The 14419-nt window shown below is 48.5% G+C and overlaps 1 protein-coding gene across 1 annotated transcript in view; it reads left to right on the top strand.

Annotated features, from left to right (window-relative positions):
* Window positions 1-12227, top strand: part of ABHD8 (abhydrolase domain containing 8) — a 28203-nt gene extending 15976 nt beyond the window's left edge. Inside the window, exons 2-5 of the mRNA XM_035119341.3 lie at window positions 3588-4305; window positions 6067-6237; window positions 7445-7661; window positions 9435-12227. Of these exons, the coding sequence (XP_034975232.2) occupies window positions 3596-4305; window positions 6067-6237; window positions 7445-7661; window positions 9435-9590 (1254 nt within the window). The 5' untranslated portion in view covers window positions 3588-3595 and the 3' untranslated portion in view covers window positions 9591-12227. The remainder of the gene's footprint in view (window positions 1-3587; window positions 4306-6066; window positions 6238-7444; window positions 7662-9434) is intronic.
* The last annotated feature ends 2192 nt before the right edge of the window (window positions 12228-14419 follow it).

A 14419-nucleotide genomic window follows, 5' to 3' on the forward strand; every position in this document is an offset into this window, starting at 1 on the left:
TGCCCAAGGGAGGTCTGCCCAAGTTTGACTTCACCCCCCAGAGACGCACTCCATTGTCCAAGAGACAATGGAGTGCGTCTCTGGGGGGGTCAAGTGACCTCCCTTGGGCACAAGCCTGGACAGTGTGTCTGGAGGTCCTGGGCTGCCCAGACGACAAGCAGCGGCAGAGGAAGGGGGTGTGGTGGGGGGTGGGCTACCCCAGGTGTCATCACTGAGGGGGGGGTGACAAAATGCCAGGTGGCACTCACCGTGGGGCCTGCAGTGCAGCACGCCATAACCACGCCTCTCCCCCGTAACCACGTAGGGGCATGGGCGCCCGCAGGCTCCGCGCTGCCCAAACGGTCTGCCCGCTGCCTCCCCCCAGCTGTAGGGCGGCTGAGTGGGAGGAGGCAGGCAGACTCCGGAGGCCCCGCGGTGCGCCTCACCCCTATAGGCGGCTCGCACCGCCATCACACCGCCCCTATGGGTGGCTCGCGCCACCCCAGGTACCTGTGTGGCTTCTTCCGCTGCTGACGACAAGACCCCCCCTCTCGGCCTGGTTGATGTGGCCCAAAGGAAAGGAGAGCAAGACGTTTGGCACCAGCTTGTCTGCAGGAGTTGCCAGGAGGCGTACAAGGCGCCATGCAGCCGTCTTAGGGACCCCGCTCTGGATTTGTCTTGGGTTTGCTCCCGAGCCTTTTCTTCTCCCAAAGATGTCCCACGAGGCAGTGGAGATTTAGGATCAGCGTTTTCCTTCTCCTAGATGGGCTCCCTTCCCAGGTGGATGAGACCCCCCTCCGCCCCTCACTTTCCTCTATGGCATATGCAGAAACTGCCTTCTGGACCATTGGGCCCACTCTTGGTCTCATCCGCTCCATCCGCCAGAGCGGGTCTTCGCGTGACGGGGAAGCCCCTCGCTCACGGAGGGTTAGAGACCCATCGGCTCCCCTCGCCTGATTTAGCTGGCCACTTGAAGTCGTTTTTCTTTTCACGATCTAGCAGTATAAAAGTTTTACGAAAAAAGATAAGTAAATAAACTTTCCCAAATGAATAGCAGATTACAGGTAATTTAAGCAACATATTCTTCTGTCAAGGGCTTCTGCTTAGAATTGCAGCTACCCCATTCCATTCCCCCCTCTTCTCCCCCCCCCCCCGTTTCCCACCCTCATTGGACTGCCTTAGGATTCCCCCACCCCAAAGATTTGGGGTTCCCTGCTCCCCTCTCGTGCTGGGGGGGGGGGGGAGATGCCCCTTCTCTTATCTGCAGAAGTTCGGAGAAATCTTCTAAGAGCATTCTGTGTGTTGTGTGAGATTTAGAATTATAAGTTTGCTTCGTGCTTTTATATACCGTATATTCCAGCGTATAAGACGACTGGGCGTATAAGACGACCCCCAACTTTCCCAGTCAAAATATAGAGTTTGGGATATACTCGCCGTATAATAAATACGACCCGGCGTATAAGACGACCCCTGACTTTTGAGAAGATTTTCCTGGGTTAAAAAGTAGTCTTATACACAGGAATATACAGTAATTTATTTAAGAGGCATTTTGCCATCTGCGCAGGAGATTTGGCACCTGAATTGTATTTTAGTGTTGTATATACTTTTAATTCTTTTTTGCTTTGATCTGAGTTAAGTTCTGTTGACGTGACCTTGTGTGGCTTCCACGCTGCATAAAGCTTTTGTGATGGTCCGATGACTTGTATACAAATGAATCTGTTCTTATCTGAGGCCTTTTTTTTAAAGTGCATTTGGACTGATGGCTTGTGTTCTTTGTGGTTTCTTCATTGATGGTTTGGCTTTATTTCTTTATTTTTTTTTAATCTTTCATCATTAGGAGCCCAAGAAGCTCTGGTGTTCTGACAGTTTATAATAAACAATCCGCTGGGCTCCCCTCTAGCGGCAAACTCACGTCGTGGGTGGAGACAGGATTGGCACCAGTGAGAAACAGGAATGGGGCCGTATCAGCACGCACACAATGTTTGAAGTGTGAGCATTAAGTCCAATAATAATAATAATAATAATAATAATAATAATAATTTATTATTTATTATATTATATATTTATTATTAATTTATTATTTATACCCCGCCCATCTGGCCGGGTTCCCCCAGCCACTCTGGGCGGCTTCCAACAAAACATTAAAATACAGAAATCTAACATTAAAAGCTTCCCTAAACAGGGCTGCCTTAAGATGCCTTCTAAAGGTCTGGTAATTGTTGTTCTCTTTGACCTCTGGTGGGAGGGCATTCCACAGGGTGGGTGCCACTACCAAGAAGGCCCTCTGCCTGGTTCCCTGTAAATTGGCTTCTCGTAGCGAGGGAACCGTCAGAAGGCCCTCGGTACTGGACCTCAGTGTCTGGTCAGAACGATGGGGGAGGAAACGCTCCTTCAGGTATACTGGACTGAGGCCGTTTAGGGCTTTAAAGGTCAGCACCAACACTTTGAATTGTGCTTGGAAACGTACAGTCCACGTTTTGAAGTACAGGCAGTCTGGTGTAGTGGTTAGAGTGCTAGACCAGGAACTGGGGGACACCAGGGTTCAAATCTTCCCACTCAGCCCTGAAGCTTGCAGGTGGGGGTGAGGTTTGTTACTGTCTCTCAGCCTAACCTACATCACAGAGAACTATGTGCCTTGCAACTGTGAGCTACTTGGAGGAAAGGTGTGAGGTGCAAATGGAGGAAATCATAATTTAAGAAGCCAAGGGAGTAAAACAACAGCAGACACTAGATCTGAGCACAATTCAGTCAGAAAAGAAAACTGAGAAGTGGAATGGAATGGAATAGTCCTGCAGGGCTGGCTGGCACCTGGACCAAGAACACTCCTGTTAGAAAATTGGTATTGATATAACGAGGCTGCTATTGGAACGATGTTGCATATACAGTATATACAGTATACACAGTGTGTGTATATATACAGTACACACACACACACACTGTGTATATGTGTATATATATATACCGTGTTTCTCTGAAAATATGACACCGTCTTATATTTATTTTTCCTTTAAAAAAACACACTATGGCTTATTTTCAGGGGATGTCTTATTTTTTCCCCTCTTCCTCCTCCTGCCACGGCCGGCATTGCTCCTGCGCCCATCACTATGTCTTATTTTCGGGGTATGGCTTATATTCCTTGAATGCTTAAAAACCCTGCTATGGCTTATTTTATGACTACATCTTAAAATAGTCTGAACGGCAGCAAAAATTTGCAGTGCGCTGTCGTGTCCTAATGACAAACACCAGTGGTTCAGCGCCCATCATCAATTTGGAAGCAAAATGAAACACCCTCCCTGCAAAAATCTCAGTAGTTTTTACATATTAATTGATTTACTTCAGCTTTATTTACTGTGGGGAGGGAATCAGGGGGTCCCCTAGCAACTCTCAGCCCTCTTCTAAGCAATTACCGTTTCCCCAGTTATTTGGGGGGAAGCCATGACTGTTGTGGTATCGGAGTGCTTTAAATGTGTGGGGTGAATGTGCTCCATGTCTTTTCCTCTGTAGCACAGGAATCTGGGACCCAGGGATAACTACACTGGCCTACCTCGCAGAGTCTCATGCACTATTCTGTCATTCCCACCACCCCCCTCCAACTCCTCTCGATGCAGGAATCACGATGTTTACCAGCATCACCGATGGGCTCCTGTGTTGCCTGATGGGCAAGACCCCCAACGCGGTGGGTCCCCTGGAGAGCGTCGAGTCCAGCGACGGGTTTAGCTTCGTGGAGGTGAAGCCTGGCCGGGTCCTGCGGGTCAAGCACCTGGCCCCCACCCACCCACCGGGGGCCGAGGACGCGCCCCAGACGGCGGGCGTCGTGCGCTGCAAGCGCCGCATCACCGTCTACCGCAACGGGCAGATGGTCATCGAGAACCTGGGCGACGCCGTCTGCGCAGACATCCTCCACTGCCAGAACGGCTCCGAACCCAACGGCACAATGGAACTGGAGGTCTCGGACGCTGCCGGCACTGGCGCAGCCACTCCCTCGGCCAACCCCCCTGCCCCCGCCAAGCGCCGCCGGCGCAAGCCAAAGAAGGTGATCAACGTCGACTGCACCAAGTTCATCACCAGCTGCAAGGGCACCCACGGCGACGTGGTCCTCTTCTTCATCCACGGCGTGGGGGGCTCTTTGGACATCTGGAAGGAGCAGCTGGACTTCTTCGCCAAGCTGGGCTACGAGGTGGTGGCCCCGGACCTGGCCGGCCACGGGTGCAGCTCGGCCCCACAAATCGCCGCCGCGTACACTTTTTACGCCCTGGCTGAAGACATGCGAGCCGTCTTCAAGCGCTACGCTCGGAAGAGGAACATCCTCATCGGGCACTCCTACGGGTAAGGGCGAGGGGAGGATCCTGCTCCACTCCCCAACCCCGTTCATTCCATTCCACTGAATGCTGGTTTCATTGCAGCGGGCCGTGTGTGTGTGTTGATTTCTAAAGCTTATTCTAACCTTCTTCGCAAGGTTGTTCTGGGGATTAAATGAGCAGGGAGGGGAGAGCCATTTATGAGCTGCACCCCCCTCCTCCGTGCACTCCATTTCACTCTGCCCCGTGTTCCATCAAATGTCGGTTTCACTGTAGGGGATTTCTGCAGCTTATTCCGGAACTGGAGACGATGCCCGAGAGGAGGGAGGATTTAGCTTAGGTATATTTAGAAGGGAGCTGTAAGTTGGACGGTATGAACTGAAAGGGAAAAAAGGCCTCACTGAAACCATTTTTAAAATTGTAAACCTAAGGGGGGGAAAGAAGGCAGAGACTTGGAAATGTAAGCTAGGAAACAATATCTGGGCAGCACAGTGATAAAAAGGCTGCAATCAGAAGAGCCAAATCTAAGCTGTATTGTGTTTTTACTATTCGATTGGGAGCCGCCCAGAGTGGATGGGGAAACCTAGCCAGATGGGGAGGGTATAAATAATGAATTAATATAATATGCTCCCTACAAGTGCTCCCAGGAAGCCAGGCCCAGGGGCAGCTTCTGTTATTTCCCCCACTCAGGAACGTGAAGGTAGACTGCTCTTGAAAATGGAGGCTCTTTCAACGCACGTGAATAGCAGTCGTTGGCAAGCTTCCTCCTCCCTGGCTTTAGATATGATCCAGCCTACTCGTAACCTGGTGTTCTGGACTACAATTCCTATCATCCAGGGTGGACTCCAAACATCATCATCATCATCATTATTAGTAGTAGTAGTAGAAGACCATCTTATACCTGCAAGTCTCAGGGCGGTTCACAACATAAAATCACAACATCTATCTATCTATATATATAAATAAATGTAAACTGGGCATGTGGGTTACTATCCGCTTTTCTCCGAAACCGCTTCACCGATTCCGTTCAAATTTGAACACAACATCCAAAGTGAATGTCGGAAGGCTCTTATAAGGTTTTCAAAGACAGATGCCACACCTTTGCCAGGTCAAACTCCCCAAAACTCCTGTTCCAGAACACACCACTCAGCCAAAAGTGCATGCTGGGAAAAGAACCAGGTTGCAAACCAGTGCCCTCTAGTGGTGGCTACACTGGTACTGCACCTATAGAACCTTTCCTCTCAACAGCACCACATACTAGGCCGAAGCCTTGACAGACAAGGCCGAATGGAGGTACTGACTTGCCTAGGTGGGGGTTTGGGGGAGGAGGGGACAGGATAGGTCAGGTCAGGACACGGTGGGACCAGTCACACGGATGACCCGGGGGGTGGGGGGAGGAGGGGGTGGGATACGTCATGGATCGACACAGGGTGGGGGCAGACACAGGGATTAGCCACAGCAACACGTGGCAGGGCCAGCTAGTTCATAATAAAAACGAAAACAACCCAATAAACCCCCTAACACATTTTAATAGGGCATCGGATGTCAATCAACCAAAGGCCTGGTTAAAGAAGAACATTTTCGCCTGGTGGCTAAAAGTATATAATGAAGGCACCCAGCGAACCTCCCTGGGAGAGAGCATTCCGCAAATGGAGCCACTGCAGAAAAGGCCCCGTTCTCATGTTGCCGCCCTCTGGACCTCTCATGGAGGAGGCACACAAACATCGGGGTGGGGGGCAAGTTGGGGGATATTGCACCTTCCAACTCGCCCGCTTGCTTCTTTCCACAGAGTCTCATTCTGCACCTTCCTGGCGCACGAATACCCGGATCTGGTCCACAAGGTGATAATGATCAATGGTGGGGGGCCCACGGCCTTGGAGCCCAGCCTCTGCTCCATCTTCAACATGCCCACGTGCGTCCTGCGTTGCCTCTCCCCATGCCTGGCCTGGAGCTTTCTCAAGTGAGTAGCCTTTGCAGGGGTCTCGGGGGGGTGACAAAATGCCAGTCATCACAGATCTGTCACTCTGCATTCCATGGCGACTGAGCATGTTCTGTCCTCACTGGGCTGTTGATGTGTCCTGAATGGGGTAACTGTGCCCCTGAAGGACCAGGTGCGCAGCCTGGGAGTCATTTTGGACTCACAGCTGTCCATGGAGGCACAGGTTAATTCTGTGTCCAGGGCGGCTGTCTACCTTTGAAGGTGACCAGGAAACTGCAATTAATCCAAAATGCGGCAGCTAGACTAGTGACTGGGAGTGGCCGCCAGGACCACATAACACCGGTCTTGAAAGATCTACACTGGCTCCCAGTACGTTTTCGAGCACAGTTCAAAGTGTTGGTGCAGACCTTTAAAGCCCTAAACAGCCTCAGTCCTGTATACCTGAGCGTCTCCACCCCCACCATTCAGCCCGGACACTGAGATCCAGCACCGAGGGCCTTCTGGCGGTTCCCTCATTGTGAGAAGTGAGGTTACAGGGAACCAGACAGAGGGCCTTCTCGGTGGAACGCCCTCCCAGCAGATGTCCAGGCAATAAGCAATTATTTTACTTTTAGAAGACAACTGAAGGCGGCCCTGTTTAGGGAAGTTTTTAATGTTCGATGCTGTACTGTTTTTAATATTCGGTTGGAAGCCGCCCAGAGTGGCTGGGGAAACCCAGCCAGATGGGCGGGGTATAAATAACAAATTATTATTATTATTATTATTATTATTATTATTATTATTATTATTATTATTATTATTTAATTTTTAAAGTAGTTTCCTTTGCTGTCATGTCTTTTTATAGTCTAAGCCAGGCATAGCCAAACTCAGCCCCCCAGATGTTTTTGGCCTACAACTCCCGTGATCCCTAGCTAGCAGGACCAGTGGTCAGGGATGATGGGAATTGTAGTCCCAAAACATCTGGAGGGCCAATTTTGCCTATGCCTGGTCTAAGCCCTGGGTTTGCTTATTTCCTTCTCCCTCCCAGAGTATATTCCTTTCATGCCGTGTCTTCGTTGATTGTCTTCATTCCTTTTCTTTCTTTCACTGATTTCTCAGCTGCTCCGGGAGCCTTTTCTTAAAAAGCCGAAGAGCATGGCGATAAATCCGCCAAGTGTTCAACGAATAAATAAATAAACGAATAAATATCCGTGCTGAATTAACCCTGCCCGTTTGGCTCCCCTTGCAGGGCTGGCTTTGCTCGCCAAGGCGCCAAGGAGAAGCAGCTGCTGAAGGAAGGGAATGCCTTCAACGTCTCGTCCTTTGTCCTGAGAGCCATGATGAGCGGCCAGTACTGGCCGGAGGGGGATGAGGTCTACCATGCTGAGTTGACGGTGCCTGTCCTCCTCGTTCACGGAATGCATGACAAATTTGTCCCTGTGGAGGAGGACCAGCGGATGGCTGAGGTAAGGGTTTGGCAACCATGCCCTGAATCCCTATGAAATCCTACCCCAATAACCCCTGCCTTTCTCTTTGCCCGGGAGTCTGTCTTACTGTAGAATTCTGTGAAACGGCAGCTTCACCTCTGGCCAGTGAAACGGGATAATGTTTTCTGGTGTGCCTCAGTGCACTTGAGTGCTGTTCAATTCTATAGTTATATGCCTAGAAACAGGGAACTCCTGGAGGGTCATAAGAACCTGAAATTGTAGTTTATCCCCTCCTTTAAAAGCTTGGGGTGGGGCTTGGGGAAAGAGTGGAGGGGACAGGTGAGGGGTGGGTGAGGTGTAAAAGGGCAGGTGGGTTTGGGAGCAAATGGTTAGACAAGATTGGTGAGCAGAGTAGCGCCTGGTATTGGAATTATCTACCACAGAGTGAGTGCCCTTGCCCTCTTCCTGCTTTTAATGATAATAGTAAATAACGATGATACCTAAAGGATCACCTCTCTCTGTATGAACTGACCCAGACCTTGCACTTGTCATCTGAGGCCCTTCTCTATGTCCCCCATCCTAGAGAGGTTTGGAGGGTGGCAACAAGAGAGCGGAGCCTTTTCGGTGGTGGCTCCCCGATTGTGGGATGCTCTCCCCAGAGAGGTTTGCCTGGGGCCATCAATACATGTCTTTAGGTGCCAGGCAAAAAACATTCCTCTTTACCCAGGCATATGGCTATTAAATAATCCATGCGGCCTGTGAAAGTGTGGGGGAGAGGACTGTTACTATGACTATTTTATTATTAGGCTGCCTGTCACTATGTTTTTTTATTACGGTATACAGTATTTTTATCATTTAAGTTCTGTAATGTGTTTTTAATGTTGTACACCGCCCTGGGATCTTCTGTTTAAGGGCAGTACAGTGGTACCTCGGGTTACAAATGCTTCAGGTTACAAACTCCGCTAACCCAGAAATAGTACCTCAGGTTAAGAACTTTGCTTCAGGATGGGAACAGAAATCGTGCTCTGGCGGCCCGGCGGCAGTAGGAGGCCCCATTAGCTAAAGTGGTGCTTCAGGTTCCAGTTTCAGGTAAAGAACGGACCTCTGGAACGAATTAAGTTCTTAACCAGAGGCACCACTGTACGAATTTAATCCGTTCCAAAGGCACCTTCGTAGGTCGAAAAATTCGTAAGTCGAAAAGCGCCATTGGAAACGCGATTTCCCATAGGAATGCATTGGAAACTGAAACATTCGTAAGTCGAAGCAACCCCATCTAAAAATTCGTAAGTCGAAAAAACCCTATCTAAAACCGCCGTGGTTTCCGTTCGGATGTCGAGAAATTTGTAAGTGTGCGGCCATTTGCCCCACTTGTAAGTCGAAAAATTCGGTTGTCGAGTCGTTCGTAAGTCGAGGTACCACTGTATATAAATTGAAATAATAAAAGTAATTATTGTAGTAATTACAGTCATACTTGAGGTTGCGTTTTTCCGGGTTGCGAACGCGGTGGACCTGGAAGTGTTGACTTCCGGGTTCCGCCGCGCATGCATGCACAGAAGGGTTCTGCGCACTTCGCACATGCACACAAGTGCTCTGTTGCCCTTTCACACATGCACTCTACCGCCACTCAGGTTGCGGACTTTTTGGGGTGCGGACGGCACCCCGGAATGGATTGGGTCCGCAACCCGAGGTACCACTGTATTATTGTTATAACAACAACAGTTAAGAGGGTCGGGAGATGAGCCCTCTAGGCTTCCACGGAGCAGGGAACTGCCTTTCAAACCTTCTCCTGCCCTTTCCTCCCCCCCCCCCCAGATCCTGCTCATCGCTTTCCTGAAGGTGATTGACGAAGGCAGCCACATGGTCATGATGGAGTGTCCGGAAACAGTGAACACCCTTCTGCACGAGTTCCTGTTATGGGAGCCGGAGGCTGTCCCAGCCGCAGCTGGAACAGAAGCAGAGAAGAAATAAGAAATAAAAAAACACACCTTAACAGCTACTTCGTGAAACTAGCGGCCTGCTCGCGTTGCTGCTTCCAGAGGGACGTTTTTTTCTGGTTTGGAGCCTGCGACAGTAGAAGGTGCGGCTGTGGCCGGCGGACACCTCCTCCCTGCAATGCGGGACGGGCGGAAAAGGCTCTTTTCTTCTCCTCCTCCTCTTCCGCAGAGAAGCGGACTGGACTTTAGTGGGCTGGGCACATGCAGGGTCATGGCCAAGTGAGGTGGACCCTCAAGATGGGTGGGAGGGGAGGGGTCAGCCGCTCCCTGAGCTTTCGCCCTTGCCCTTCCCCCTTGTCGTGTCCTCCTTCGTTTTTTCACGCTCAGCCTCTGGCAGGCTGCAGAAAAGAGGTTGTGGCGAGTTGTGGCGGCTCAAGGAGCACCCTTTCCACGGGACCTGTCCCAAGATGGCAACCTCGACTCCGTTTGGGAGCCGGCCAAGCTGACTTGGGCGCGATTAAACAGACCCGGATTTGTGCACACAATTTATTAAACCGGCGACCCTGCTCCCCCCCCCCCCAAATTCCCTCTGCCCCTCAAAGGCCCACCAGGTGTGTTAAACAAATTCTCCACATTGGCTGAGCCAGGAAGGAGAAGGCAGTGGCGAGATTCTAACACTTGCCCGTTGCTTGAGGACGAGCACCTTGTGCTAGGTTCTGGCATGGGGCAGACACCCCCAAGCTCCTTGCAAAGAGGTTCACGGGGCAGGGCTCCCCAGTATTTACTCATCCATCAAACACCTCATCCCTTTCTCTTCACATCGCCTGCAAACCCCTGCATTCTCTGGGCAGAAGGTCCTGGAGCCCTTCTGGAGTTTGGGGGTACCCCCGTTTGCTTCTGTCTTCGGCAGCTTGTAAAATGTACTGTGAAAAAATTGCAGCACCCAAAGGTATTTCAGGGTAAAGGCACCCCTCTGCTCTCCACAATCTTTGGCACTTTGGTTGGGAGAGCAAAGTCCCCGTTAACTGAGTAAATCCTTTTTTTTTTGCCAGTGCCCGTTTCCTCCATATCAAACCTTCAAAACGCTCCCCTCCCTTACCCATTCGCCAGGAGAAATGAAAAGGAATTGCAAAAGAGTTCTGGCTGGAAATGGGGCTTTTGTTTCATTTTGTTCATCTTAGGAACAGCTGCTTTGGTCTAATGACAAAGACTTGGATCGGAGGGAAGCGGCAGGGCACAGAGTAAGGTGACTTCTCAAAATCTGCTCCTTGGCGTTGCCGCCCCCAAATCTGGCGAGGCTTTAGGGGAAAAGGGCGCAGACCCAGATGGATCCAGGGTGGGGGACCTTTTTGGTTCCACGGGCTGGAACCTGATCAGGATGGGCCTCGCAGGCTGAATTTGACCTCCCAATTGCATGACATTGCTATATGGTAGCACGCTTAGACAGGTGAGCCCCGCACCTCACCTTGAAATTGGCAGATGGGGGAGAGGGAGGTGACTTTTTCTCCCCCCACTCGCTTAAATGAGTGGCTTCAAACAGCTTTAAGCCCCGCTCGTCAGCTGGAATTAAGCCTTTTCTGCTTTTCTGCCGTAAGGCTCTCTTCCCGGCCGCGGTGCACAGCCGGTGCAGGATTAGACCCTGTGTGCCCCCGCTCATTCATTAACATCAGCGGTGCCAGCAGATGAGCGGGGGGGGCATGGTTTGGGGAAGATGGCAGCACAGAGATTCCTGCTCTCTAAAGTGTTCGCCTTACTCAACAACACACCCAGTTCAGAGACATTAAAAAAAACCATAATATTCCAGCATTTTGCTGGGTTTGAATCGTTGACTCGCAATGACGTTTGCCACCTCTCCCAATCCTAACTTAACATGTGCTCTTCTTAATGGTTGGTTTGTTTTTTCACCAACCCAGAACCTGCCAAGCCGCAATGTTGGGGTACATTCACACAAGCCACAGTGCGGCGGGGAGGGTGGCCAGAGACGGATCAGTTCAGGATGGCAGGGGTGCCCTGCCTGATAACGCTCTTCTGTCCCAAATTAGATTTTAAAAAAATTATTATTCGATCCTGCCGCGACTCAGGACTCCTATAAGCGGCTCCAACCCCCCCCCCCCCCCCCGGTTATTTGGTTGGAACAATTCACACACACACACATACCCTGATCATTTCGAATACCATCTCCATCCACTCTACACCATTACCTGCCTACTCTAATCCAGCTTAAGGTCACTTCCTGCAACATGTAAGAGGGCATGGGATTGCAGTTTGGGATTCCGGAATTCCAGGGCAGCGTGTGTGTGAATACCCACCACGACGACCAAACCCTTGTTGCGCATCCACAGAAGGGGAGCAAGACCTTGCTTATTACGAGCACACAAAGCGAACCAGTGTTGAGCCTCTTTAGTAGCAGCGTAACCATAATCAACAGCTTAATACATTTTTAATTATTTTAAGAAATCTGTATTCTTCGGAGACTGTTTTAACCAGCTTGGAAATTGATCCATGGGAGGGGTTTTGTTTGGTTTTTATTTATTTTGAAGGGGTGTGTGGAGAGTCTGTTGCTGTGAGTTCCACAGATCCAGGCTCTTTCCAGCCGGGAGACGAAACAGGATTGTGTGATAAGTGTCATCCTAGACTCTCAAATAAAAGTATTATATTCTCAACAGATAAAGGAAGTCGTTTCTTGGATCTGCAGAAAAGAGTCGAGATGGTAGAGGCTTGGAAGGAGAAGTCTCCGACACCGCTGTGGAACCTTCCTAGAACTGAGGGCCACATTCCCTTCTGAGAAACTTTCTGGGGGCCAACGGCAGGTAGAACAAATAGGAAATTGGCTTTTGTGCAGTAGGGCTGGTTCCTTTCCCACTTGGGTCTCCTTTCAGGCAGTTAAGAGACGGAACCAGAGTTGAGGTTTCTCCCGTCAGCTGTTTCATCCTCATAACGACCTTGCAATGGAGGTTCGCCTGAGGGTTTCTGACATCTTCAGCCTTTACCACAAAGCAGACTAGAAATTTGCCCCTTTCCAAGTGAAAGAATGAGGAAACCATGGTTGGGAAGGGGACTCCTGAGGGTCAACTAGTCCACCCCGCCACTGGAGGAAGGAAATCCAGGGCAGCCTCCACAGATGGTTGTGCAGCTTGGAGACATCAACAAAGGAAGAGTCCACTCATGCCTCAAGGTTATTCCTGAACTTTTTTTTTTAATAAAAAAAAATCATTAAATAAAATTGTAATACAACAACAACAAATCCCTTTATTGTGAGGACCATGCATTTACACAAATATCAACATGACAATAATTAAAAATATTAAAATTCATTACATTCTATACCAACAAAACCTTCATCCCACAAAACAGGAAGAAAAGGAAAACAAGCAGCAAGTTAAACAGACGATGAAGGGGTCTTAGCTTTGTCATCCAGAAATCTTTTTTTAATACTAATTTTTATGGATTTTTAAAACATAATTAAGCAAATAAACATACAATAACAAATACACCAACAAACACAGACATAGAAAACAGAAAAAAAGAACAAACTTTAAAACATCTATTTTTCAAATCATTATCTTATAGACTTCCCCTTCCCCCCCTTTCTGATTTTCAATTCATAACCTTCTTTAGCAATATCCTTTATCATAATTTTCCAATCCTTATCTCCATTATCCCCTACCGTGTTTCTCATATTATAAGACATGTCTTATATTTATTTTTTCCTCAAAAAAACACACTATGGCTTATTTTCAAGGGATGTCTTATTTTTTTCCTCCTCCTCCTGCCGCAGCCAGCATTGCTGCTGCGCCTATCACTATGTCTTATTTTCGGGGTATGGCTTATATTCCTTGAATGCTTAAAAATCCTGCTATGGCTTATTTTATGGGTATGTCTTAAAATATGAGAAACAGGGTAGTACCATGATTAATCTACAGTGGTACCTCTACTTACGAATGACTCGACTTACAAATGTTTCTACTTACGAATGGAACTCCATCTGCCATCTTGGATGCGGTTTAGATAGAATTTTTTCTACTTACGAATTTTTAGATAGGGTTGCTTCGACTTACGATTTTTTTCTCCCAATACATTCCTATGGGTTTTGACTTACAATTTTTTTCGACTTACAAATGTGCGTTCGGAACGCATTAAATTCGTAAGTAGAGATACCACTGTATTCTAATTCATTACCTATTTTTCCTTTTCATTTACACAATCTTAAAATATTTTCTTCCTTTAGCCTATACATCTCTTCCAAATTTCTTTCATATTCACTAAATTTTAATATATATACAGTGGTACCTCTACTTACGAATTTAATGCGTTCCGAATGCACATTTGTAAGTCGAAAAAATTTGTAAGTCGAATCCCATAGGAATGTATTGGGAGAAAAAAATCGTAAGTCGAAGCAACCCTATCTGAAAATTGGTAAGTATAAAAAATCCTATCTAAACCGCATCCAAGATGGCGGATGGAGCTCCATTCGTAAGTAGAAACATTCGTAAGTCGAGTCATTCGTAAGTAGAGGTACCACTGTAATTAAATTCTCTTCAAAACTATTTCCAATTTTTTCCATCCTCTTCATAACTACAGGTTACTTTCTCCCTGTTAACACATTATTCACAAATTTCACCCCGCTCCCATTCTCCAGTGTCTTCCCCTCCCTCTCATTCCTGTTCTTCCCCCTGCTGCCACCTCCCCTGCCAATCCTCTATTCTTTCTAACCCACTCCTCACAGCTCCCCTTCTATTTTCCTTGCCCGCTCCTCTTTCTCCATTGAAAGCAGAGTCTTTCAATTGCAATTTTTGCTGATTTTCTTCTAAACCATTTTTTCTTCAAAGTTCACTTTGAAGTTTTTAAAAGTCGTCAACTTTT

This window comes from Zootoca vivipara, chromosome 6 (genome assembly GCF_965207765.1).
Source record: "Zootoca vivipara chromosome 6, rZooViv2.hap1.1, whole genome shotgun sequence".
Classification (NCBI taxonomy): domain Eukaryota; kingdom Metazoa; phylum Chordata; class Lepidosauria; order Squamata; family Lacertidae; genus Zootoca; species Zootoca vivipara.